The 26630-nt window shown below is 34.1% G+C and overlaps 1 protein-coding gene across 1 annotated transcript in view; it reads right to left on the bottom strand.

Moving 5' to 3' along the window:
• SEMA3C (semaphorin 3C) overlaps positions 1-16957 on the bottom strand; it is a 157586-nt gene extending 140629 nt beyond the window's left edge. Inside the window, exons 1-2 of the mRNA XM_081284478.1 lie at positions 16576-16957; positions 14457-14597 (exon numbers count right to left, since the gene is read on the bottom strand). Coding sequence (XP_081140604.1) covers positions 14457-14559 — 103 coding nt within the window. The 5' untranslated portion in view covers positions 14560-14597; positions 16576-16957. The remainder of the gene's footprint in view (positions 1-14456; positions 14598-16575) is intronic.
• Positions 16958-26630: the final 9673 nt, after the last annotated feature.

Below are 26630 nucleotides of genomic sequence, written 5' to 3'. Positions count from 1 at the left end.
CAACACTGCATAAGGCAGATTCTAAAATTTCCATGGAATTGAATACAATTATTTAGTCTTTCGAATAAAATGGTATCTCTCTAGGAGGATGGGGAGGAAAAGAATGAAACATAGGGACATAAGATTCTTTATAAAAGAGCCAAAAATGTTTTCTCATATTGATCTGTAGTTCTCCAACAATCAATTCTAATCAGATTTCCAGGTTCCACTTTAAAATGAATGAAACTTGTATAGTTGGAACTTAATACTGATACTTATACACCTTAAAAACATCTATGCTGCTAACAGACTTCAGCAAACTTATCTTCAATTATTATAAATCTAATTTCTTTTAGCCCAAGGAAATATTAGAAAAGGTTTTAAAGTTCTGCCTTAATATCAAATATTTATTGTAAAATTTTGAAACCAAAGATGATTGTTTTAGAGGTAATTTCATCTAAGTGCTTATGACACTTAGAGTATCAATTTTCAAAGCACAGAAAATGACACATCTTAACCCTCAGTCACCTCTAATCCATTACTGTTAAACATTCCATCAGCACCTGGGCTCTGAAGCTTTTCTGATTTCATGAATAATATCAGGCTGAGCTTGATGATATTTTTCTCATGTCAGTTAAACACACCTACACATACATACACATGCACACACACAGAAAGGGGAGAATAATGCAAGGAGTTCAAGTGCTGGGTAAGTATATTTTACATTTTAAATTCTAACTTGGTATCTGAAACATCCAGCAATAATTACATGTGCAGAAAAATTTCAAAACCATAACAGAAAATTATCAGATAGATAAGATGAAGTAAACAAATTATGTATGATTATAAAAGACTCTATGAAGATATATTGTTGAAAACAAATACAGTATAAAAGAAATATTGATGTTACAAATGTAATAAGAAGGAAACAATTATTTGCTCTCACCTGAAATCAGAATTTTTAAATTATTTGGTAGTATAGCTACATGCACTACTTTTTCCTTCAACAAAATGAAGCTACTGAATGTTCTTTTTCTTCTCTGATAGAAAATTGCTTACATCATAGTTGTCAATAAATGAATAGCCAAAGGATACAATACTAACATAAATCATTCTGTTTATCCACTTTATATATCAAAATAAAAAATACAGCTGCATGCAACATAAGCATTATGAGGTCCTCCTGCAAAAAATTTGCATAATTACATTTTCACACAAAGGTTTTAAAACTATAGTCATATCAGCAGGTTTTAAGTACTAATGGAAAAGGGAATTGAGGTAATTATGTTGAACAGTGGCAGGAAGCATGGCTTTTAAGAGAATCAGCTTAAAAAAAATCCCCAGTTGCATGTGCATTAAAGCTGTCAAAACTCTAAACTAAAGATCTGTTCTCTGTGCCAGCTAAACCCCTGCCCGACTCTGGAAAAAAACTTTCTGAAGCCATGCCAAGCCCTTTGCTTGAAAATAACATCTTAATTGGCTTTTTCTAATAAAATTCAAAATGCTCTTTTGGTGATGATAATAAACTCATTGTTTTAATCCATTTTAATGGTCTGGTCCCTTGGAATGTTCTGAGTATTACTATTCATAGAAAAGAAAAAAAAAGTTTATGTGCTTGAATTTATAGAGCAATAGCCAGGCTGGATGGACCAACAGAGTTGGAAGCTTTTGATGCCAGAAAGACATTTTTTATAAAGCCTTATTCTGTTAAAACTCAGATCCCCCATACAATGGCAATGAGATTCCAATCTCTTCACATTGACTCCATTATTATAACTTTTATATGTTAATACAGAACTGTTGCTTAAAATATGGTTATTGTTCTGACTGGCCATTGACATAAATTATCAATTACTTCTTTTCAAATAAAGAGATAATTTAAGTCATGAAATGTTGATTTTGCTTGAATTAAAACAACTAGTATGTATCCAAGAGGTTAGAAAATTTGTAAAAAGAGATCCCAAACATTTACCATACCATATCAGAACTTCTATATGCCTAGTCATCTTAAGTTTCTTTATTAAAAGTATTTCAATTCATTATATTGTATGGCTTGTATATGTGTGTGTGTGTATATATATATATATATATATATATATACACACAATATATATATATATATATATATATATATATGGGAATTTAACTCAATAACATAATGAAATTCAAAATCATATATTATGTATTTTCATATAAGCCAACTTTATTATTACTTTGTTCGTACTCACTTATTCCATTAAACAAGAGGTCCCAGTGCCAAGAGTTACAGTTCTGCTGGAATTATTGTTCTGCCATTTATAAGGGCCATAACACTGCTTCTACTTGATGAAAATAAGTGAGTTCAAGATTATCAGAGTGTTTGATTTTCTCCACCCTCAATTTCCAATTTGATTAGTGCTGTCTTAAATTCTTCAGACCTGTTGTACTTATTTTCAAATTTCAGTAATGGGTAAGGTACCAGGTTGTTGCTTAATTGGCTTTTTAAAAATTATTTGGTAGTACAGCTACATGCACTACTTTTTTTTCCCCAACAATTGGTACCAAATAATGTCTGCTGACAAAAGAGAAAAAGTCTTCTCTAGTCCAATTTTTTGTGAAATGAAGATTTTGGAAAACAAAATCACATAAAATTAATGATTATATTTCATATGCTATAATTGGGACATGGAATCTGGCACTCTTGGTAATTGATACAAACTCTAATAACACTAACACTGGCTGAAACAGAAGCAGGTGTGGAGAACACAGAGAGGCAATCTATCCCTTCACATGCCTCATTCACTCCCTCCATGTTCCTGTTATGTGTGCTGAGGACATGTTCCCTCCCTCTTACAGGGTATTCAACAAGTCATTCTGCATCACTAGTCCCTAGCAAAGGAATGGAGCTGGGGCTTATATACAGAAACCGCAGGAGTCTCCAATCCTGACCCTCAGCCCATTCCACTAAACTGTTCCTACCCAGCTAAATTGTAAGTGCTAAACTGCTTGCTGAGCTACATTTAAAATTATTTTACTATTATAAATCTGTGGTCATTCATAAATGTAAGCCATAAAACATAAATAATACATTAAAATGATACCAGGAGCACGACAACATTTTTTTTTCCTGAATTATCTACTTTTGTTCTGTCCATTTACAAGAGAATATACACTCAGGAAAGACCAAAATGGTATTGAAATATAATGGATTTTTCACTCATGGATTATTTGTAAGTACACAGGGTATTTATGACACTTGGATATTAATCCCTATAGGATATAATCCCTTCTCCATGATTCATTCTTTCTCTAGAAAGTGATAACTTACACGAAGGAAATAAGGTTTTTTGTGAGAGAACTTAGCAGGTGATTTTCTGTTGTTGTTGTTGTTGTTGTTGTTGTTTTGGTACCTAGCACTGAACTCATTGAACTCAGGGGCACTCAACCACTAAGCCACATTTTGTGTATTTTGTATTTTATTTAGAGACAGGGTCTCACTGAGTTGCTTAGTACCTCGCTTTTGCTGAGGCTGGCTTTGAACTTGTCATCCTCCTGCCTCAGCCTCCAGAGCTGCTGGGATTGCAGGCTTGTACCACCACGCCTGGTTTAGCAGGTGATTCTTTAACACTTTTTTTTTTTTGCTAGATCAGCATCTGGTTATCTCCTCAGAGGAACAGAAACTGGCTTCTGCAAAATTATATTGCTTTAAATTTGTTGGTCTATTAATTCCATACAGACTAGAGACTTCACACTGGCCATTACTTTATATGTAGGATAGAATATAAGAGCAATCCTATATTTATAGTCTGGTATATGATAATTTTTAAAAGAAAATAGTTTAGTAACTTAGGAATTAACTAACTAGAATTTTATTATCAAGTCAATGTTAAAACTGAGAAAAGAAAGAATATTTAAAACTTATGCTGGTATCACTTCAAACCAAGATGAAAGATTATTCTAATGATTACTTTCCTTCTAATTAAATATTCTGTCCTTATAAATAAAAAGGGTAGAATATTCTAGGGATTGACTAAGGGGTAGATGGAATCCTAACATATGCAGAATATCAACTTAACTTTCGATTACAATAACTGGAAAAGCAAGAAAAGAATGTCAATTTATTTGCATAGATGAACAATAAATAAAAATATGAACTTTTGGTATGAATGTACTGCCTCAATCTTTTATAAGAGAATATAGGGGCATTTTTCTTTTAACATCTGATATGAAGGCTGGGGCGTAGCCCAGTAGAGCACTTATCACAACCACGCAAGAGGGCCCTGGATTAATCTCCTACACTATTTAAAAAAAAAAAAAAAGTACACACAATTTGTTGTATAATTATTCTTAAATTATTGCTAAAAGCGATAATTTAAATAAATGTTTAAACTATGTTAAAGCTACAGTGTTAAATATACTCTGGAGAAGCAGCATAAGTTTGTTAATGCTCATATTAGTTAGGCCTGGCATTTCTTAAGGTTTTGTGCCATGCATTTGCAGGTATCCCTGATTCTATACAAGTATTGCTAATAATAAATTTTCCTCCACTTATGCTATTTCCATATTCTAGTATTTTCACGGCCACCATCAAGCTGTAGGACCTGAGCAAAGATTTGAGCCCCTCTGGACCTCCAAGCGTAGGTATTTTGTGATAAATGAGATAATGTGGAAATTCTTCAGAATGCAAAAAGCACTCTGCAGATGTAATGTATTTCTCTTGAGCATGCAGAGGTAGTTACTTCTCACTGGCTGGGAAGGGAGGCTGGCAATGATGGTTTCTGACCTGAAAATGTAGACCTTGCCACCGTTTACAGCTCAGCACATTGTTTCCTGGCCAGTGCTGCCCTAAAATAGCACATGGCTCAGCACTCAGCTCTGCTTTTTATGTGCCCTTCGTTGACTTGTGCTCTGTAGTAGAAATGTTCCACCTTTCTGTTCATTGCTTTTAATTTTGTTTTCTTTGACAACAGAGGTCCTCAGTAAGACATAATTGAAAATGCAGAAGGCAAAGAAATGCTAGAATTTGCCCAAAACTTGGAGGTTATTTCCCCAATAATTTTTTTTAATTTATTTTATTTTTTTGTTGTTGTTGTAGAAGGACACAATATCTCTATTTCATTATATGGTGCTGAGATCGAACCCAGTGCCTCACAAGTGCAAGACAGGCACTCTACCACTGAGCCACAGCCCTAGCCCCTAAGCTCCAGCCCAGCCCCCCTAATACTTTTACTTTTTTTTCCCCACAGTAATGGAACTAAAACCAAAATGATAGTTTTTTTCCTACCTCCTCATATAAAAGATGTTTGGGAAATGGAAAAATTGAGTATGTTTAGTGCTATATTTAGGTAATACTGAAATGCAATCCACGAAAAAGAACACTTGAATCACCTTTTTCCCCCTTAAAATATAAGCTATGTTGAACGTATGGAAATACACCATGTTAAATTTGCATAGTGTAATGATGAAAAGTGAAAAGTGAATAATACATTTTTCTATAGTTAGCCTTCATCTGAGCTCAGATTTATTCCCATGGCCATAAAAGGAAATCTCACCTATCACAACAAAATAAACATATTCCAGAAGGGCAATTCTCCTCATTCTCATTGTGATGAATCATAAGTTGAAGGAATAATTTAGGACAAAGTTGAGGGCAAGTTTTAATTTCTTATTTTTCAGGAAGGCTTATTGTTCTAAGAGAAAAGTGAAACTCTATTATGACTGTGACACTTTTTCTCCTTTTATTTTCTGGTTTCTTTTATTTTTTTAATTTCTTTTTTTAAATGGAACATAATTATTGCATGTACTTATGGAGTAGAATATAAAAATGGAATATATGTTTATAATGTGTAATGATCAAATATCAAAGTTAGTGTTTTCATATCCTTAAACATTTTATCATTTCTATTTGTTGGGTTTTTTTTTTTATTTGTTTGTTGTTGTTGTTTTGTTTCATTTTTTGGTTTTTCATGTTGGGGCTTGGATCCAAGACCTCAAACACATATCCTCTACTACTGAGCTATACCCCCAACCCCTATCATTTCTTTGCACTGGGATACTTCAAAATCCTCTTTTCCACTTCTACTTCTTCATAACTTACTGTGAACCATAGTGACCCACTGCACTGCAGAACACCAGAACTTCTTCCTCCCATGGAGCTGTGTATGACTTATCCAAACTCCTGTCCCCCTTCCCAATCTCTATTGACCACTACTTTACTCTCTGCTGTGACACTTTGAAGACAATAAAGTGAGTTTACAGAATGCTTTCGGGAGCATATATTTTCTTTTAATTGTGATTTTTGTGGATCTTAAAAACTAATTCTAGCAGGGTTTATAGAAATGGTTCTAGCTCTGAAGTCAGCTTGTGTTTTAATCCTGCCCCTTTCCATCTCTGCAGCTTCAAGTAAGTTATTTAACTTCTGCCTCTAAATTCTGAGGGTAAAAATACTGCCTAATCAATAGGTGGTTAAAGTAGTAAATGAGACAATGTGAACTATTTAGGCTAGTACCTGCCACAAATATGACATTAATGTCAGGAATAATTACAATGAATATAAATAAGTTACCAAAGTTATTTTAGAAATACAGAAGACAAAATAGTGGCATATACCTGTGAAGAATGAAAAAATACACAATTTTGATTCCAGTATATTTTTGCAAAACAAAACTATGAATAAAAGTTATATGAGATATAGTTTTGTAAATATATGTGAACAACATATCAACATATATCATCAATATTGGAACAAATTTAAAACCAAACTAGCATACTTTGAACCATCTTCTTCTGGTAAATAATTAGATCTAATTAGAATATATGTTTAGACTTATCTGTGTTAATTTAATGAAATATGAAAAATTTTTCCATGGAATTACTTTGTTTGGGTGGCTGAATAATCATAGCACATAAGACCACTCTTTGGAATTCAGAACATTGAAACAAATTCCTTTGATCCCAATTGTAAGCACTGAAGATCATAACATAATCATTTGGCAATAGAATCAAGTATAATAGAAGTTGAGAAAACTCATGTAGGAAATTCAGCTAGAGAAAACTCATCTAAATAAGAGTTACTGTGTTTAAATAATAGAAAAATATATGGGCTTCCAATTTTTAAAAATTTTCTAATGAAAGATTCACAGCATATCATAATTTATTTCTTTTGTAATATTTTCAAAAGACATTTTTTGCCCTATCAAAAGTAAAATTACTCCCCTCCAACTCAAGCTTATTAAAGAGAGATGTTATTCAATTTTTCTTACCAGAGTCTTAATTAAGGCAATGTACTTGTACTTTTCTTATAGTCTCAAGGCAAGAGGCTACATTTCTTTGCAATTATTTCCCCTTCTGTTTCAATTGCATGTTACAATAGTTTTTTTAACTTGTCACTTTACATCACAAATCTAGTATTGCCCTCCCCTAGAATGTTTTAGGTAATGTCCAACTCACTTTCATTCATCAATCCCTTAGTGAGTTCTTTGACACAATCACAAGAGGAAGAGTACAGAGTGCTTTTTGTTCACATAGCACCCCTTGTTGATTTGGGTTTATTAAAACATGTAGATATTTAAGTGACATTTAACTGAGACCATTATATGGAGACTTAAAAGAAACTGCAAGAAGACAAGTTTTCCTGAGAACTAAATATTTCAGGAGATTCAATAAAACCTGGGTGAGCATTTTCCAAGATTAATGGAGAAATCAAGAACAATTGGCTTTATTTTTATCTCTTGGGCAACCACAAGACAAACTGTTTTCAACAAATGTGCCTTGTAATGTTAATGCCACTAGAGTTCATAAAGAAGCAATTTATTATTTTGAGTTTATTGTCTGATAACAATTCCTTGGCTTTTGAGTTTAGCTCACCAGTTCACAGGGCTTCTTTTATTTGTTATTTAATTAACTAAGCTTCTTGTCAAATGAGGCAGATATTAAAAGATAAAAGATGTTTTATCTTCTTTGATTTGAAATGAAATTGTCTTTCATTTGTATACTACAGAGAACCTGGAGACTTTGGCACTTGTATAGCTGAAAATTCAGAATTAAAATATGACAAAAGAAAGACAAAGTAAATGAATGAAAGTCCTGACAATCCTGTGCTATTTCAGCCCCTACTTGTAACATACCTGTTTCCCAATTCGAAACTCATCCTCACTTTTATGTTTTTGAATCACTGTCATGCACATGTAAATGTAAGACTTAACCATGGCTAACACTGACCAAGAAAAATCTTATATCAAAATAATAGAAAGGGGCCGGAGTTGTGGCTCAGCGGTAGAGCGCTCACCTAGCACATGCGAGGCCCTGGGTTCCATCCTCAGCACCACATAAAAATAAATAAAACAAAGGTATTGTGTCTAACTAGAACTAAAAAATAAATATTTTTAAAATAATAATAATAGAAATATTTCCATAGAGTTTTAATCTTTTAATCATCAAACTGTTTGATTTTGAGTTTTAGGTAACTTAATCATTGGCTTAAATGAAGGTGCAGGACATTTTTTTTTTTTTTTTAAAGAGAGAGTGAGAGAGGAGAGAGAGAGAGAGAATTTTTAATATTTATTTTTTAGTTCTCGGCGGATACAACATCTTTGTTTGTATGTGGTGCTGAGGATCGAACCCGGGCCGCACGCATGCCAGGCGAGCACGCTACCGCTGAGCCACATCCCCAGCCCCAGGGCATTTTAATAATGGGGTATCTTTACCGTAATCATAAACACAGGTCAAGAATTAATAGCAATCTTATATAATTGACTTTTCTGCCAGGAATTTTTAAACTACCAATGAATGTGTTTTTGAGATTTTGTAGCTTCATGAGAACTTTAAATCATTTTTATACACACTTTGATAACTAAGAATTTTAAGAGAAGATAAAATGTAAACATGGAGTTAAATTTCTGCCTATTCAGTGAAGTGATCATCAAACGGTAAGAATTCCATTAGAATATCAAGGCACCTTAGTTGTATTCTACCTATTTCAGGATGTTACTGATATTACATTTCTAGATATAAAAGTACATAAATAAAAATGATAATCCAGGATTTATTAGGATTGTCATTATTTTTAAATAAGATGTGATAATTCAGATGTTTATGGTAAGGAGACAAAACATCCACATAATTAAATTGTTTCTTTGGTAAGAGAGAGCTATTATGTAATCTTGGATAAATCAACTTCCAAACTTCAGTTGTCAACTAATCTTAAAACACAAGTAAGCAAATAATAAGTTTTGTTGTTTTGGTAACTTAATAATTAACATATTCATTAGCTCACTAAACTAAATGTTTGACCCCAGTTAAAATGTTGAACATAAATTCTACTAATTTCTTCACGTACAAAATATTCCAAGGACCAAGTATTCCTGAAATAATGTCCTGTTTACTCACTTTAGAAATGAAAAAACAAGTTATTTTACAAACATTTATTTGGGTATATGCATATAACATATACTTGATATTTATGTGCATATATTTATATTTTATTTTTTAAATCACAGATATATTTATACAGATATAATTCATATCATCATGATAAAATGGATGAACCCCACAGGTTCCTCTTTCCAAGGTTTCATGTTACTCTAAACTGCTCCCCAAAGTGGCAAATTAGTATCTACAATTTGGGGCCATGCACAATCATATGACAATAATAAGAAGCAAATCAAATAATCTGGGTTCTCATTAAGTTCAAACTCACCATAAAAAGATAGATATTTAAAATGTCAGAATCAAAAGAAAGATGATGCAGATGGGGAAATAAATACATGTTTAGACATATCTAGACATGCTAGGTATTTAGGAAAAAGACAGCCTAATAGTATTAAGGATTAAGACAACATCCATAACAGGCCACCAAACAGGTCCTTGTGGTAGTCTCACCATATATGAGACCTCTGTCCTCTTGTACTGGAAAATAAGACTTCTGATCAAAACACACAGAAAACTCTGGCAGAAAACTTTTAAAATTCACAGGGGCCAAATGTTTATTGACAAGGAAGTAGAAAAATTAGAAGGAGGTTTGAAAATTAACAAAAAAGAATTAATATATGAACTCAATTCCCAGATTATGTGGAATCTTTAATGTATTATAGTAGGAAAGTTTGGAATTAGGTAGCTTAAAAAAATTTTGACCATTAGCTATCTACTAAGGCATGGATCTATAGTCAACTGCATACAATGTGGCAAAGATCTCTGTCTTTATTCTATTTATGTTCTAGTCGTATGACAGAGAATGAGAATCTCTTGCATTCTGTCTCATGGATATCGGTGTTTTAAAGCAATCAAAATTCCCTGCAGGATGGATGTGAGTGGGGCATTTTTGCTGGTTGAGGTGATGTGGTGGTAAACGAAGTGAGAATTTATGTTAATTCAATAGACATTGAACAATAACAAATACCAGTCTCTGGAGGGGAGTAATTATAGTTCTAACGAAGATCATATTTCTAACCTAGAAGTATTTACAGGTAGTAAACTTTAATGCAAGCCTTCACATATTATATTAGAATACACATTATGGACCATACTTTACAAACTTAATTTATTAATTTTCAAAACAGTTCTATGAATTATGTGCTATTCCTATTTTAAGATGATAAACCTTTGGATTAGAGAAGTTAAGTAACTCCCCCAATGTAACATACCATACTTACCTCAGTAATCATATTTTTTGTTGATTCAAATATAGATCGTATCTTTATTTGTTTGAAGTTCAGGAAACTTTTCTTAAATTGATATATTTTATCAAATTATATCATACTTATTGCTGATATTATAAAATAATATATGCTTGAACCTTTACTGAATACAGTTGGGACCTTTTAAACAATACCTTTCATAGGATAATATCAAGTAAAAAAAGATTTGCTATTTGAATATGGGGAGCCTTCTCTTATGATCCTTTTGATTCTAACAATTAATTTTCTGGGTAAAAAATGCAATGCCAATAATGTTGTGAAGTATGAATCTGTCAATCTACTGCAGCTTTTCTTTAAAAAAATCAATTCAAAGAGCATTGAGATGAAGCTTATATTCATTTAAAAAGTTATTTGGCATAAAATGATAATTCTAAAAAGTACAAAGTATCTATTAAAATTACAATGACATGAAAGATTTAGCTAGCACAAATGTAACTGATTAATATTATCTGAAGTATATTCTCACAAAGAACTGAGGACATCTTCTTGCTCCCCTACTAGATCAATAGTTAAGACAAATCTGTAAATCATTGTTTCCCAAATTTTATTACCCCATCAATGCACCACAGAAGAAAGGATGGAATGTGGATGAGAGAAGAAACCTCTTATTTCTCATGCCTTTATAAACTTACTTGGACTGCAAGTAAGACAAGACTGAACAGATTCTTCTAAAGTTATACCCAAAAAGAGATCAAGGAAGAGGACCAAGTTACAGGGAGAGAGAAGCTATACAAAGACAAAAGACCCAGTAGGCAAGGTAATTGAGAGGATATATAGATGCAGAGAAATGATGCAAGTGTTGCAATTGACTGATACAGCTTGAAATTATTTGAATTTTTAAAAACATTTTAATTTCTGGTTTTGAGCTGAGAAAACAGTGATTTAAGTTTGTAATATAAATGTTAAAAAATATATATGCATGTATACTTTAATAATAATGTTAAATGTTAAAAAGTTATATAGTATGTATACTTTAATAATAATGTGCAGTCACATACCTATCAACCCTGCCCAGAGCTCTCTGTATTTTGATGTCAATAATAAACCATATTGGAGGAGACAGAAGCTTGTTGTGTATATTAGGACAAATCATTATTTGTTTAATGAAAACTTTAAGCAGGTATACTATGAAGTCTCTTAAGAAAATGATCTTGAAGTGTTGGTTGAAATTTGTATGTTTGAACAACCTTGTTTGCCCAAGGTATTTTTCCTCTGATACCTTGCCTATATATAGTAGTTCACTTAAGGAGGTTTATTTTTAATTAGTAATTTAGACACTGTGGGAATTTATTAAAATGATTCCCCCTGTTGTAACTAATACTCTATTTCTGTAATTATGTATTAATGATACTCTTGGAAAAGACAAAATATCAGAACTTTCAGGTCAGTAACTTATCATATCATGCCATTTTCTATATGTTATAAATCAAAGGAAATCTTATTTTGCAAAAACCTATTTTGATTTTGAGGGCATTTGAAATACTTGACATTTAGTTATTTTATTTCATTTACTTTACTTTTGGTACTGAAGATTGAAGCTAGGGTCTTTTTACAACTGAAGTACATCCCCTGCCATTTCCCTCCCTCCCTCCCTCCCTCCCTCCCTCCCTCCCTTCCTTTCTCTCTCTCTCTCTCTCTCTCTCTCTCTCTCTCTCTCTCTCTCTCTCTCTCTCTATCTCTCTCTTTCTTTCTTTCTTTTCTTTTTAATTTCTTATTTTGAGAAATTCTCACTAATTTGCCCAGACTGGCCTCAAACCAGTAAACCTCCTGTCTTAGCTATCAGAGTTGTTGGGATTATGTGTTTGTATCACCACACCCCATAGGATGGACTTTTAAAATACTACATGCCAGCAGGCTGTGGTGGCACCTGCTTGTAATCTCCCCAACCCCCACTTGGGAGACTAAGGCTGGAGGATCACAACTTCAAGGACAGCCTCCAAGCCTGTCTCAAAAGAAAAAAGAAAAATTACCAGGGATATAACTTGGTGGTAGAGCATCCCAGAGTTCAATCCCCAATACCAAAAAATGTCCATCCTAACTTCTAGTCACTGTTTAGTACAGAGTCACTGTCCTACATACTATTGAAGTTTGGTTCTGAAAGATTTTACTGCTTAATTTTCTTCTATAAATTATAAATTTTAATTATTATCAAATGCAGACCTGCTGAATTATCTCAGTGACTAACTTGTTACTGATGTTTGCATTAAAAGATTTGGGTTGGTTTTGATGGAAGACAGCAGGTTTAGACACCTAAACTATGAGACCACTCAGTCTCCCTATAAATTAGAGGAATAGAACATAAGGGGAAATGGTATTGCTCATTAATGCCTTTTCTTTTTTTATTTGATATTTTATAATGTTTAACTTGGAAGACAAAGTGTAAGCAGACTGTAAGATGCTTTAGTAATTAAGGGGGGAAAAGGACATTCCAGGGGGCCTTTTAAATCCATTCTTCACAATTTAACTGAACAGTTAGGGTTTAAGAAGAATGCCTGACTTGTAGTCTAAGGAAGCAATTAGAAGCTCACACATTCTAAGTTCTAAATATGGCTCCTTCCTTGCTTAGGATGACCTTGGGGAAAGCACTTGGTCACTTAAAAGAAAGAAAGTGCAGGGGTGGGGGGGGGAAGCTATTTAACTAAATGTCAGTCATAGTGCTATTTGAAATTGAAGATAACAAGGAATTTCAGATACTTAACAAGGTCTGAGATTGTACCATTAATCAAATGAAAGTAAAAATATATGCAATGACACTAAGGTTCATGCAGAGAGAATTAAAAGACATAATAAAATATAAATTATTCTGACTAGCATGATGGCATCTCTCATCTTTTTTTTATCCCAACTGTCCAGTGAATACAGGTTCCTTGATTGACTGAGATCATCCATCTGATTGTCATTTGAACTGTGTACATTAAAATGATACACACATTTGAGAAACCATTCCCTCAGAGGGCCTTAGACCTTTTTGCTACGTAAAAATCTGAAATGTCCACTTTTTCCCTAAGTTTATGGAGACATTTGTATACAACAACCATCAAAAGCATATTTCTGCCAGGCAAGGTGGTATACACCTGTAATCCCAGTGGCTCAAGAGGCTGAGGCAAGAGGACCTTGAGTTCAAAGCCAGCCTCAGCAAAAGCAAGGTGCTAACCCTGTCTCTACATAAAATACAAAAAAAGGTTGAGGATGTGGCTCAGTGGTCAAATACCCCTGATTTCAATCCCTGGCACCCTCCCCCCCACCAATGACATATTTCCACTATTATTTAGGTTATTTTCAATTAACTAGAGTTTTATGTCAACCTCAGGAAGTCCTTATGGAAATAGAAGAAACATAATTAGAACATTAAAAGGAGTAGCCAGTTCTGAGGCTATTGTCCAAATTTTACAGGGTGCATATTTTAATAATTGAAACTATATAGTTCTTTCTAGGATTAGCATAAAATAAGTATTTCTCTCAGCATGTCCAGGTGAATAGTAAGATCAAAGATGTTAAGCTTTGGGCTCTCCATCATCTCCCTGAATACACACAAAGAAACACAGAAGAAATTTAAGAGAAAGAAAAGAAAATACAGTCTCCTATACTTCAAGTAATTTTGTAAACATTATCTTGAATTCAACAGAACACTTTTGTCTATCGGCCAATAATTTAAAATTACCTGGTTGTCCAAAAAACATTCCAGTAATACATTAAACATTAATGCTCAGTAATGTTTTAGTCTCTTAATTTATGAATATAGATAAGAAAGAAAAATAAGACTTCAAATAACATTTGAACCATGAATTTTATCAAATGTCTTACCATCAAATGTTAAATAAACTCTTGCTTGGGGCTGGGAAGATCCTTTTACACAGATAGAACAAATAAATACTCCAACCAACACGCAAATTGCCTGGAATGCCATTTCTTCAGATTTGCAAGTTAATATCCAAGGGAAAATACCTTTAAAAAGAGAGATAATGAGTTTGTTATGTCTCATTTCACATTTCAGGATTATAAAAAAAAAAAAAAAATCTAGCAGCCCAGACAGAAAAATCTATTCGAATAAGATGCTACTGAACTTCTATAGTAATGCAAACAGTAGGAGGTGCTGTGACTTTGTTCCTCAGAAAGGAAAATTTAGATTTATTTGTGTCTGGAAGTCCTTGCCAGAAGAGAATTGGTTCATCTTCCAGCAAAATAATGCCAGCATCAAAGCAGAACAAAGCAGAAAGGAAAAACTTACTGATTCTTAAAGGAAACCCTAATGTTTTAACTGATCTTCTCTAAAACTCCATTCTATTACAGTGACTAGAGAGTGATACCATAAAGTATTGCTGATGAAAACTCCCTCTCCCATACATAGAGTAGTAAAGAAATCCCACATTCATATGTACCCACTCACTCCCTTACTCATTAGCTCTTTAGGAGTAATTGTATCTGAAATGGTGTTTCTACACATAAATTTATGTGTGCTCAACCCTTGTCTACTAAAATCACTTGAATCAATTATCTGCCAATTTATTCAGATGACCAGGCAGCTGTTAAATGATGCAGATGAGATAGCCATGGACCGGTGCCAAATACAAACCAATGACCTAGCAGTGAGTAATCCAGTGAGCCTCGTATCCACCAAGGCACATTTTGAATAAATCAACCAGAAAGTGGGCTGTCAAAATTCCAAAAGATAAATCAAGGAGACAAGTATTACAGATTGAAACTATAGCAATAAAACTGATACATACTCTTAGCTAATGTCTAAATACCAGGGAAGATCAGGTAATGTTTTAGGACAAACCAATAACCACTCTAGAGGTCATAATATGTAAAATATACTCAGGACCATAAGAGAAAACCTATCATTTTACACCTATCATGATTATACAATAAATGGCATGGCAGGTTAATCTAGAAACACATTTATACAGGTAACAACAATGCTGATCTGCAACATTATGTGGCTTTTTAAAATGAAATTTCTGTCATTAATTCTCTTCATTAAAGAAATGCTATTAAAAAATTGAAAAGACTGCTCTATTAACACAGAAGAAAAAACAATTAAACCAAATGTGCAAACTTAAACAAAAATTTATAAGTTGCTTTCATCGGTGGTTCATATGCTGTAAGAGTTAGGAATAAAATGTATGCTTCTACCACACAGATAGAGGAAACCCTAGAGATGTTTGTGTTGGTAATTTTCAAAAGAAACAGTTTCTTCCTGCTTCCACAACCTCTTCACCCTGTCATCCCTAAATTAACTTAGAAGAAAATTGATTTTATGGGTGACTTTCCTTCAGTAATTTGCCCCTTGGTCTGTTGATTTTATACTTAAAGGGGGGGGGGAGCTATTAATATGTCCAACCTCAGTAGGCTGATAATACTTACACTTTTTTTTTTTTGCATTTTGCTATTACCAGAATATAATCTGGATGTTTCTCTCAAAGGAACATATGCCATAAATTGCAAAGAGTAACACCGAGAATGAAACAACGACAAATCAAATGAAGCTACTTTACAGAACAAGTGAGTTTAGTTCCATCTAGTGATGAGAGGTGAAAGCCCAGTGTCCTAGACTTGCTCCCCGCGCCCCCTCCCCCAAGTATCTTACAACTTCTTCCCTTCAACTCAAGACGTGCTGCTTGGTGTTTTCACTTCTACTGACTGCAAACTAATAATACCGGAGAATTCTTTCAAGTCCTCGCGACCAGTTTTGCCTTAGAAGGCTTTGTAATACTCAACTTTAAACTCCCCGCAGGTGTCACAGCCTAAAGAAACAACTCAAGCCGGGCTCTCAGCGAGGGTAACGTTTCTCTGACAAACCGCGCGTGCTCTTCACAAAATGTTCGGACTCCAACACACTCATGTATGAAAAGCCAATGCACAGATCCAAAAGTTAGATTTTGCTAGATCTGAAATTCTGAAAATAATGAATGCAGCTTACCGAGGTTGGAAGAGCTCAGCACGGAGCGGTCACCAATTTACAACCGGAATGGATCCGCCAGTCTCTCTAGTCCTTTTCTCAGAAGACCTTAATTTCTAGAGCGTCCCAATGTGATATTCTTTTTTTCCCCAGGTCCTCTGAGTTTCTTTGTACAGGAATCCTCAACCCTGTAGTGCCGTGGCACCCGGAGCCCTTCTCCGCGTCGCTCAATCAAGCACCTCGGAGTGAATGGAAAAGTGGCCGGGCGCAGGGGGCGAGCGCTCCGGTGTCCGATTACAGCGACGCGGCGCACGGCTGGGGCTGCCCCGGCGCGCCGCCCAGCCGGCTCGCATCACCGGCCCAGCGCACTCGGCGGCATCTCCACTGCCCGAGAGGCCCCACCCAGAGCGCGCCCGCGAGAGGGTGGCAGGGAGCCGCGAGGGCGGGCCGGGCGGGGCTGACCCGAAGCACCGGCAGCCCTGGAGATGCAGGAATGCGCTGGAGCAGGCTAGAGGACCAGCCCAACAACTCTCTGTCTTTTGCAGACTGCGGTGGGGTGAACAACTTGCAAAGTGCGCTCCCAGGTTTTTTTGTTACCGGCTGCTCTTGGAAAGCACACAGGCATTACTTGGCTGTAAATATCAAAGTGCAAAGCTGTTTTTTTTTTTTTTTTTTTTTTTTTTTTCCCCAGAGAAGGATAACTACATCTTTTTAAGGGAAAGAGTTGTGATTTTAAAAAGGCAACGAGTCTTGTTCTTATCCTGCAGCAAAATTTCTAAACCCAGTCAAGATAAATCTACAATCCTGTCTAAGAAGTCTATCGCCCCAGCCCCCTTTAAATAAATAAATAAAACAGGCATCGTTTCCTATTGCATTTCCTTAATGTCCTGAAGGCAGTAATTCTGTTGACCTTCCTACAGTGATTCATATCTAGTACCTTCTCCTCCAGGATACCTCCGAAACATAACTAAGAGAAATGATTTCACAATTTTGTGGAGGAAGATTGTTCTGAAATAAGCCAAAAGATTGAGGCTTAAGTCTTTAGACATCAGCGATATGTTTCCAGCATTCCTTTCAGGTATACTCATTAAAGTCTGGGTCTGAGTTTGACGTTAAGTGAAATACTTTTCTCCACCACAATAAACTGAATGTTCCAGCATCCACAGAAAAGAGCTTTGGTCCCTATTACATAAGCAAGCACTTGTTTAAAATCACCTTGAGCTAATCCAGTAGATGTCGCTGTATAGAGGGAACGTGGAATATAGTTCATTCACCTTATACCTTACAATTTTCTTTATAAAGTGAAGTAGAATCGCTATGTTCTTGTAAACTGTATCATAGGACACACCTCTGAGATTACACATAATTGCTCACTGGGACAGCTAAATGGAATCTTTGGTAAGAGGATGTGATGATTGAGAAACATCTTTCTTGTGTCTAAACCCCCTTTCTATGTCCAGTACACAGGAATATGTCTCTGACTCTTACTGTTGAGAAACAAAGGGATCAAGTCAATAAGACCTTAAAATTAAGTTCACACCTTGCTACAATATTCACTTGATTGTGTGATCTGGAACCAAACTTATAGTATCCCTGAGCTATGTGTTTAATCTGATTAAGAAATGGGCAAGGAATCTGTATAGGTATTTCCCAAAATGAGATGTATGAATGGCTACCAGATACTTGAAAACAGATACATAACTAATCATTAGTGAAATTCAAATTAAAACCACAGTGAAATATTACCTCACGCCTGTTAGAATGGCTATTATCACAAAGACAAAAGGTAAGTGTAATACCCTGGAGGTATGCCTTGTTGGTGAGAATGTAAATTAGTACAACCATTAAGGAACATAGTAAGGGTAGTCCTTTAAAAAATTTTGAAAAATAGAATTGCCATATGATCTAACAATTTCATGTCTGGATATTTACCTGAAAATTTTGAAATCATTTTGTTGAAAATATGTCTGCATTTCCATGTTCACTGCAGCACTATTCCAATAGCCAAGTTATGAATTAGCCTAAGTGTCAATCATGAAGGAATGAATAAAGAAAATGTGACACACACACACACACATGTATATATGCAATATTATATTATACAATGTGTTATATAGTATTCCACTACACAATGGACTACTATACAAACTTCTAAAGACAAGAAAATTCTGTCATTTGTTCCAACATGGATGGAAATGGGAAAACATCATGCTAAGTGAAATAGAACTAATACAAAAAATACAAATACACTATGTTCTCACTTATACATGTAATCTAAAAGAATTGAACTCATAGAAGAAGAAAGTAGAATGGTAGTTACCAGAGGGTGGGAGTTAATGGATATAGGAAGAGGAAAGTCAAAGACACAAAAATCCAGCTAAACAGGAGGAATAGGTTTGATGTTTGTTTTAGATCTGTTAGTCAACATTTTGTCACTGTGGCCAAAATACCTGACAAGAACAACTTTGAGAAGGAAAAGTATACTTTCAATCATGGTTTCAGAGGTTTAGCCCACAATCAGCTCCACTGCTCTGGGCCAGAGGTGAGGCAGAACATCATGGTGGAAGGGTGTGGTGGGGGAAAAACTACTCAATTCATGGAGACCAGGAGGCAGAGAGAAAAGGGAGAAGGGGCTGAAGAGAAGATGAACCCTTCTATAGCACACTCCCAGGGATCCACCCCCTGGTCCTGCCAACCCCTACTTGCCTATAGTTAGTTCATCCAAACTGGAATGGACTAATTAGGTTACAGATTAGGTGACAGATCTCATAATACAATCATTTGACCTCTGAATATTCCTGCATTAACACAGGAGCTTTGGGGAAACACCTCATATCCAGACCATAATGAGACCAATTGTGCAAAATAGTAAATATAGCCAATAATAGAGTTCAGAACATATCAATATGGCTGAGTAAAATTTAAATGTTCTCACAAAAAATTGTTAATTATTTGAAGCAATGGCTCTGTTAGCTTAATTTAGCCTTTCCACGGTGTATTAAAAATCATGGCACCATACTGTTCCAAGTAAATACATACAAATATCATACAATACATAATAAGACATTTTAAAAATCCAACTATTTAAACATTCAAAAAGTAAACTTAAGAATTCAAAAATAATATTACAAGTATAATATTAACGACAAAGTTATCTGTGTTTTTTAAAGACATTTCCAATTCAATGAATATGTTCTTTCAAAAATAATTTATATAGTAACAAATTATCCGGGGGATGATTAAATGCAATAAAAATGTAAGCAGACCCTTGGCATAACTTTGTAACAATGGATTGAACCCACAAAACATCTGACAGTATTAAAATCCAGATGTAAATATAAATAAGCACGATTCTGGCTTCTCTGAAATCTGTCTGCAACTGATTTAAGATCTAGGTTATACACTGTCCACTGTTATCTTCCTACTGATCTCTGAGCTAGCATTTATAAAAATAAGGAGCAGGAAGAATTGTTAGAAATATGAGTGTGAGCATTAACAAATTTATATAATTATCAATTTAGAAATGTGAAGCCATGAGACACCAATTAATCTACAAATTTGCATACAAAAATTTTTTATACATTTTATTTTTAAGTTTCTAAGAACTGAGATAAAAAATATGCAAGACAAATGCTTGTGAAATGGTATATTTACAAGGTAGTTTAATTCCAAACCATGTTTTCCAAAATCCAGAGAATTAGTTCAATCTCTTACACATACTCACAAAGCTTTGGGGTCTAAGACAAATAGTTTAGATTTAATCATAGTCTCTGAAACTCTTGCTGAGATTCCCTCTATCTTGCCTGAATAAACGTTCTTTCAATGTGCTTCTGGGATTTAATGGTATTTGCTTAGGCCTGAGACATTTACAGTTGGCCACACCTCAAAATGAATCATAAAAACACTGATAGGCATTAGCCAAGAAAGAGCCAGGCACAAGGACACAATCGGTGCTCATACTTACCTGAAATTTAAGCCATAGAGTGAAATATTAAAAGTGCCATTAGTGTCGCTAATAAGGTTTATCTCTGCCTCTTTGGTCCTAGATTGCTTAGAAACCTAAAACACCTAGACAAAACCAGATTTATTTGAGAAGCATTGTAGCCAGTACTCCGTTTTTAGATTGTGGTCTTTGCCTCTGTCTTACTAGATAGGAAATGATGTGAACTAATTGAGGAAGCTGGGCTGGGAAAGTGGACACTAATCTATATCTCTGACTTTGTATCTCTTTCTCTGTTGCTACATATGAGGCTCTATGCATTTCTAATTGTAAAGTTCTTGGCAGTCAACAAAATAGTGACATTGGTTTGCTCTGGAGAAGGACACTAGCCAGAAAGAGAATTCTTATTGTTTGCCTTGTTCGGGAGTAGTAGCACACCTAAATTTAGAGGCTATTAATTGCAAAGTTTGCCCTCATTATTATGTTTTGGGGAAAACACCCAGCTTAAAATACTTCAGAGCACTGCATCTTTAGAAAGTGTGTGCTTTCAATGGTCATTTACTTTATTTATGTCACCCTTACTTCTCCTTGGGTTACATTATCAGCTTGGAGACCAAGCCAGTCAAATGGGTCTGGTGTGAGAATCTATATGTGGAATTGCTGTCTGATAGGCTATGGTATTGCCTCTATCAAAATATTCTTTGTTTTTCAAAATAATGAGTCTTATCTCTACTTTAATTTTTAATCCATGGCTAATCTATGTCCCTGACTTTTGATCTCCTTCTCTGTTGCTATGCACTAGGCTCTATGCTTCTCCAATTGTAGGATTCTTGGCAGTCAACAAAATAAACTAGTGACAGTGGTTTTCTCTAGAAAAGGGCACTAACCAACAAAAATATTCCTTATTCTTTGCCTTGTTATATCTTTTTAATAAGAAAAAAAGGTGAATGCATATTACCAAACTCAAACTTTAAGTCTTCAATATACCTTTACACACTTTTCAACATCTTAAATACAGTAAAAGGCAATATGTTCAGACTCAACCAGAATAAGAACATATTACCCCCATTTTTAAATATCACAGTATTTCACTTACAAAGTAGAAAAGTAAAGACATTTTTTTCAAAAAAGTCAGTTAGTAATTTTGCTTCTTTAGAACAAAAATTTCATATGTGCATGACAAAAATTGAATATGCGTTGCAATCGTTCACACTGTCATCATTGCAGGGGTAAAATGTAAACTCTGTATCTGTTCTGTTTTTATTAGAATATTTCGTGGAAAACCTCAGTGAGGGTGGAGAATATGTCTTTGAGATTAATGATATACAACTGCAGTTGCAAAGTATCCCATAGTTATTTAATAAATAAGGCTTTACAGTTGAACATATGCACACCACCCACAGTCACAGTCTTTTGAGAAAAACCAACTGCTTTTATGGATCTGTTGTATCTAAAACTCTCTTTCTCTTCACCTGGTAGTACAAAACCTTTTCTAGTATCTATTTTCACAGGAGAGGCAGGAGAGGGCTGTGTATGTGCCTCAGATTGTCAGGTGGATGCAAGGAGGCTCAGAAATAATAACCAGCTAGAGTAATGAATACAGGGTTGTTAGTTATGGCTAATTGACTCCCATCTACAGCTGTTAGCATGGTCAAAGGCCTTTTCCTTATAATTTTTTATGATTTTTCTTCTCTTCTTGGAATTTAAATGGTTAACTAAAGAGTGGAGTATTAAATTGTGTAGATAAGGAATTTCATGGATCCTAGAAGATACATGTAAAAATATAAAAAAACTATAAAACATGTAACAAACTCAGCTCTTTTCTCTATGATTTTCAGAAGATAGAGAGGATGGGGAAGACACAAGAAAAGAAGGAATCGTGTATTGAATTTATTGGATTTATTTTTAGTCATGATACTTAATACTGTACAATTTTTAAGTGATAATTGACAACTCTAAAGAAGGACATACGGTTTCCCTTTTCTTAACAAGCTTGACAAAACTCTTGGGTACACTTTAAATAAATATTTTCTTAATGGGTTGTGTCCATGGCTAATTGACCCAAAAGAGGCAGTAAGATGTAAAGTTCCTACAATATTAATGGGCATTTTACAAAGATTGTTTTTTGGTTTTTTAATCTCCAAAAGCCCTATAAAAGAAGATACATGTATCCCAATGAAGCAAACAAGAGAAGCAGTTCAGAAATTCAAGGTTTCTTCCTGCCTGGGGCCCTTCGCAATGAATTCAGGTCTGCCTATGCCAAAATCTGTGTATTTCCGGCTTTCAGTCACCCTTGGTGTATTGATCTAACAAAAAGTCTAGTAAATAGGAAAGGAGAGTAGAGGCTTTTACTTTCCTCTCAGACTCCTTAGGTTTTGAAGGTTTACTGTTTTTGTTAGATGTTTATCATATTATCTCTGAAATTTGCAATACAATTGAAGGCACTGTGTTATAACTATAAAATAATAGACGGCTTGAGTACAAAATCAGTGTCTATTTCTCCTTCTATCTTTTAGAATAGCTGGAACTAAGATGATTAGTGAACAGCCTTGGCATAGAGATGGAGGAATTCAAGCAATGTAGATAGAAAGGAATAGAGAATCAATAATACATTGAGCAGGAAAAAGACCGCAGTTATAAAACAAAATTATATAAATTATTTTATCGTCATCATTATATATGTGGATTCTATTTCCTTCAAATGTCTACTTTTTTATTACTTAGGAAAATGTAATGAATGACAACTCAAAAATAAATTTGCACAGTGGATTCAAGCCTAAAAAACAAGAAGTTCATCACTATTAGAGAAGGTCAGGTCTGATTTTAAAATTTCAAGTCACAAATTACCTGTTCTGCAAATTGTCAGCAAGGTTACTCAAAATGCCTTTTGTTTACTGATTGAAGGATAAAGGTTCTGCTTTCCCCAACTCATATGGTTCATTTCACTACTGGGTCTGTGTTAACTGCTCATGCCCTTTCACAAGTTCCCTCTCCTGGCAGGTTACACTGCACTGTATGTCTTTCTTTTCCATTATTTGACAATCCCATGCTTCCTCACACATCCTTTCTCCCCTCCCCTCACCCCATTGCAAATTCTTTTTTATTATTCATCAATACTCCCTCAAGTGCATCCTTTTTTTAAAAGGATGTAATGAATAAACTTTTTGCAATCTTTTATTGATTTTATTTTTTTTTTATAAATACACGACAGCAGTGGAATGCATTACAATTCTTATTACACATTTAGAGCACAATTTTTCGTATCTCTGTATATAAAGTATGTTCATGCCAATCCATGCCTTTATACATGTACTTTGTTTTTTTTGCATTACAATTTTTAATACACATATATACCACAATTTTTCATATCTCTGTACACAAAGTATGTTGACACCCAATTCAAGTCTTCATACATGTACTTTGTATAATGATGCCCATCACATTCCACCATCCTTGCTAATCCCCTGCCCCCTCCATTTCCCTCCCACCCTTCTTCCCTATCTGGAATTAATATAATCCTCTCATGCTCTCCCTCCCTACCCCACTATGAGTCGACCTCCTTATATCAGAGAAAACATTTGGCATTTGTTTTTTTGGGGGATTGGCTAATTTCACTTAGCATTATCTTCCATTTACCTGCAAACGCCATGATTTTGTTCTTTTTTAATGCTGGGTAAAATTCCATTGAGTTTAAATGCCACATTTTGTTTTTATCCATTTATCCACTGAAGGACATCTAGGTTGGCTCCACAGTTTAGCTATTGTGAATTGTGCTGCTATAAACATTGATGTGGCTGTGTCTCTGTAGTATGCTGTCTTAAAGTCCTTTGGGTATAGTCCGAGGAGAGGAATAACATCTTTTAAAAAAAAAAAATAATAATAATAACATTCCTTTTTTAAAAAAATAATGCTAAGCAAAATTAATTAGGTCCTGAGTGTTCTGAATAGAGTTATCACTACATCATTTTTGGTGTCAAGTAGATTTTTATTTTAATCTCTAATCGCTAACTTACTAGCTGTTTTGGATATTGTTTGATTTTTAGTTTTATTTTGAAATGTGAATTAAAACAAGCATCTTTAGGTTTATTGGCTAATTAAATACTATACTTTGTGTTAACATCTCTTTCCTTTATGTATTCACAGAAGTTTGTTTGTGTCTCTACCATATCACTTAATGTGTGAAAAGTTTTCAATTTTGACTCCCAGTTGCTCCAGATAAGGACAAAGAGATCTTAGATGTTTTGTAGGAGGCAGCAAAGTCAACATTTGGCCATCATGACTGCTGGATAGACACTTGCTCAATTAAACTGAACATTTCTTTCAATGATGTTTTTTGAACCTTAAAATCTTAAATAAAGTATTTTTGTTGTCACTGCTGATGTGATGTTTCAACACAAGAAATTTCATATAGTTTTCTTAAGTTATCCCTTTCCAAGATTCATAATTTTATTCCCAAGGTAATTACATTTGTATTATTTCCTTCAGAGTATATTTGAATTTTGTTCTGAGTTTGTAAAACTATGAGAACATTTAACTGCATTGATTCTTGAAAATCAACCCTTATTGAAACAAGCTATATGAGTTAATTTTAGATTCTCGTTTTAAAATAGAATTTTAAGATAAAATAAAGAAACTATATTTGAGTTCTCTGTTTACAATTTTAAACAAGATTCCATGAAAATTCTATCATGGTAAAAACAAAAATAAAATAAAATTTAAAAACTAGTAGCAAGTCTTTGCACAGAAAGGGAACATGTTATCTATTTCAGAAGTTGAATATAATATAATTATATATATATAATATATACATATATATGTATATATATTATATATATATAATATAATTCTTTTCATGTTTCACTTTAGGTTTGTTTCATTCTAATTTTCTTCTACTAAGTTCTAATTTACGGTAGCAGGAACACAATCTTATGAGAACTAAATTCTCTATCTACTAGTTGTAATTTTTATACTTTAATTTATTCTATAGATTTTCGTCTCATTTTTTCTTTAAGTATATATTATATGCAATAACCCATATATACATGAACTTAGATAATGCATTAATATCATGAATTTAAAAACTTTCTTAGAAAAGTATTCTTTAATTTATCCAAAAGTTCCCTAACAAACTTTAGTTAAAAAAAGATTTATCAATTTTCAAGAAAAGTCTGTGGTCTAAATGAAGGACAAGTTATAAAACTATCATTAGTAATAGAAGTTTTTCAGTTTTAGAATATTGATAGGTAGACTAAACATTTTGTTACTGTTAACATATTATAGCCCAGTGTGGTGGTGCACGCTTATAATCCCAGCAGATTGGGAAATTGAGGCAGGAGGATTGCAAATTCAAAGCCAGCCTCAGCATCTTAATGAGGCCCTGAGCAACTTAGTAACATCCTGTCTCAAAAGTACCACTGGGTTCAATGTTGTGGGGGGCCCCCACAACAACAACAAAAAGAATATATGTTATATGCATTGATTTACAGAAAATCCACTTCAACTATGAAAGAAAACATTGGTTTGACCTCACAACTTATAGAAAACACAAAAAGTTTAAAAAGGAGGCTTCCTGAAGAGGTACTATTCTGTGGCCACAGAATCAAGTGCTACTGTTGGATTTTTCCAACTCGTTCCTCAAAGGTATAAATGTGCACCTGTGACCCCAGAAAAGTCTTTAATCACTATATGGATAATATTTTTTCTAGTGACCATCCCTTTTCAAAATGAACGATTCTTCTTCCTTTAAAATCCCACTCTTCACATTCCTATACACATATCTATAAATAAGTGTCCTCTTAAAGATTTTTATGAATATTCTTACCTTGAGATAAAAAGTTTAAGAAACACTATTAAAATATATTGTCATTATATTGCAATATAAGTATACTAAAGGCATGACATTGTTTTCATTGTATGCATTAGATTTATATATCCAGTCACTGATGCTGTCCTTTATCTATTTATGTACATATGGACCACTTTGGAATAGTTCTAACATGCCACAGTCTTCAATATTGGGAACCATTTCATTATTTGCTTCCACTTAATTTAAGTCTCTTGAGTATGCATAAGCTCTTTGGTCCCAATATATTGTTTCTCCACGTGATTTATGTTCTTTATATACCTAGGGTATGAA

Source organism: Spermophilus citellus, assembly GCF_964194105.1.
Source record: "Spermophilus citellus genome assembly, chromosome: 3".
NCBI classification, from domain to species: domain Eukaryota; kingdom Metazoa; phylum Chordata; class Mammalia; order Rodentia; family Sciuridae; genus Spermophilus; species Spermophilus citellus.
Note: the sequence above shows the minus strand (reverse complement) of the source record. Positions and strands in the feature narration are given on the sequence as shown.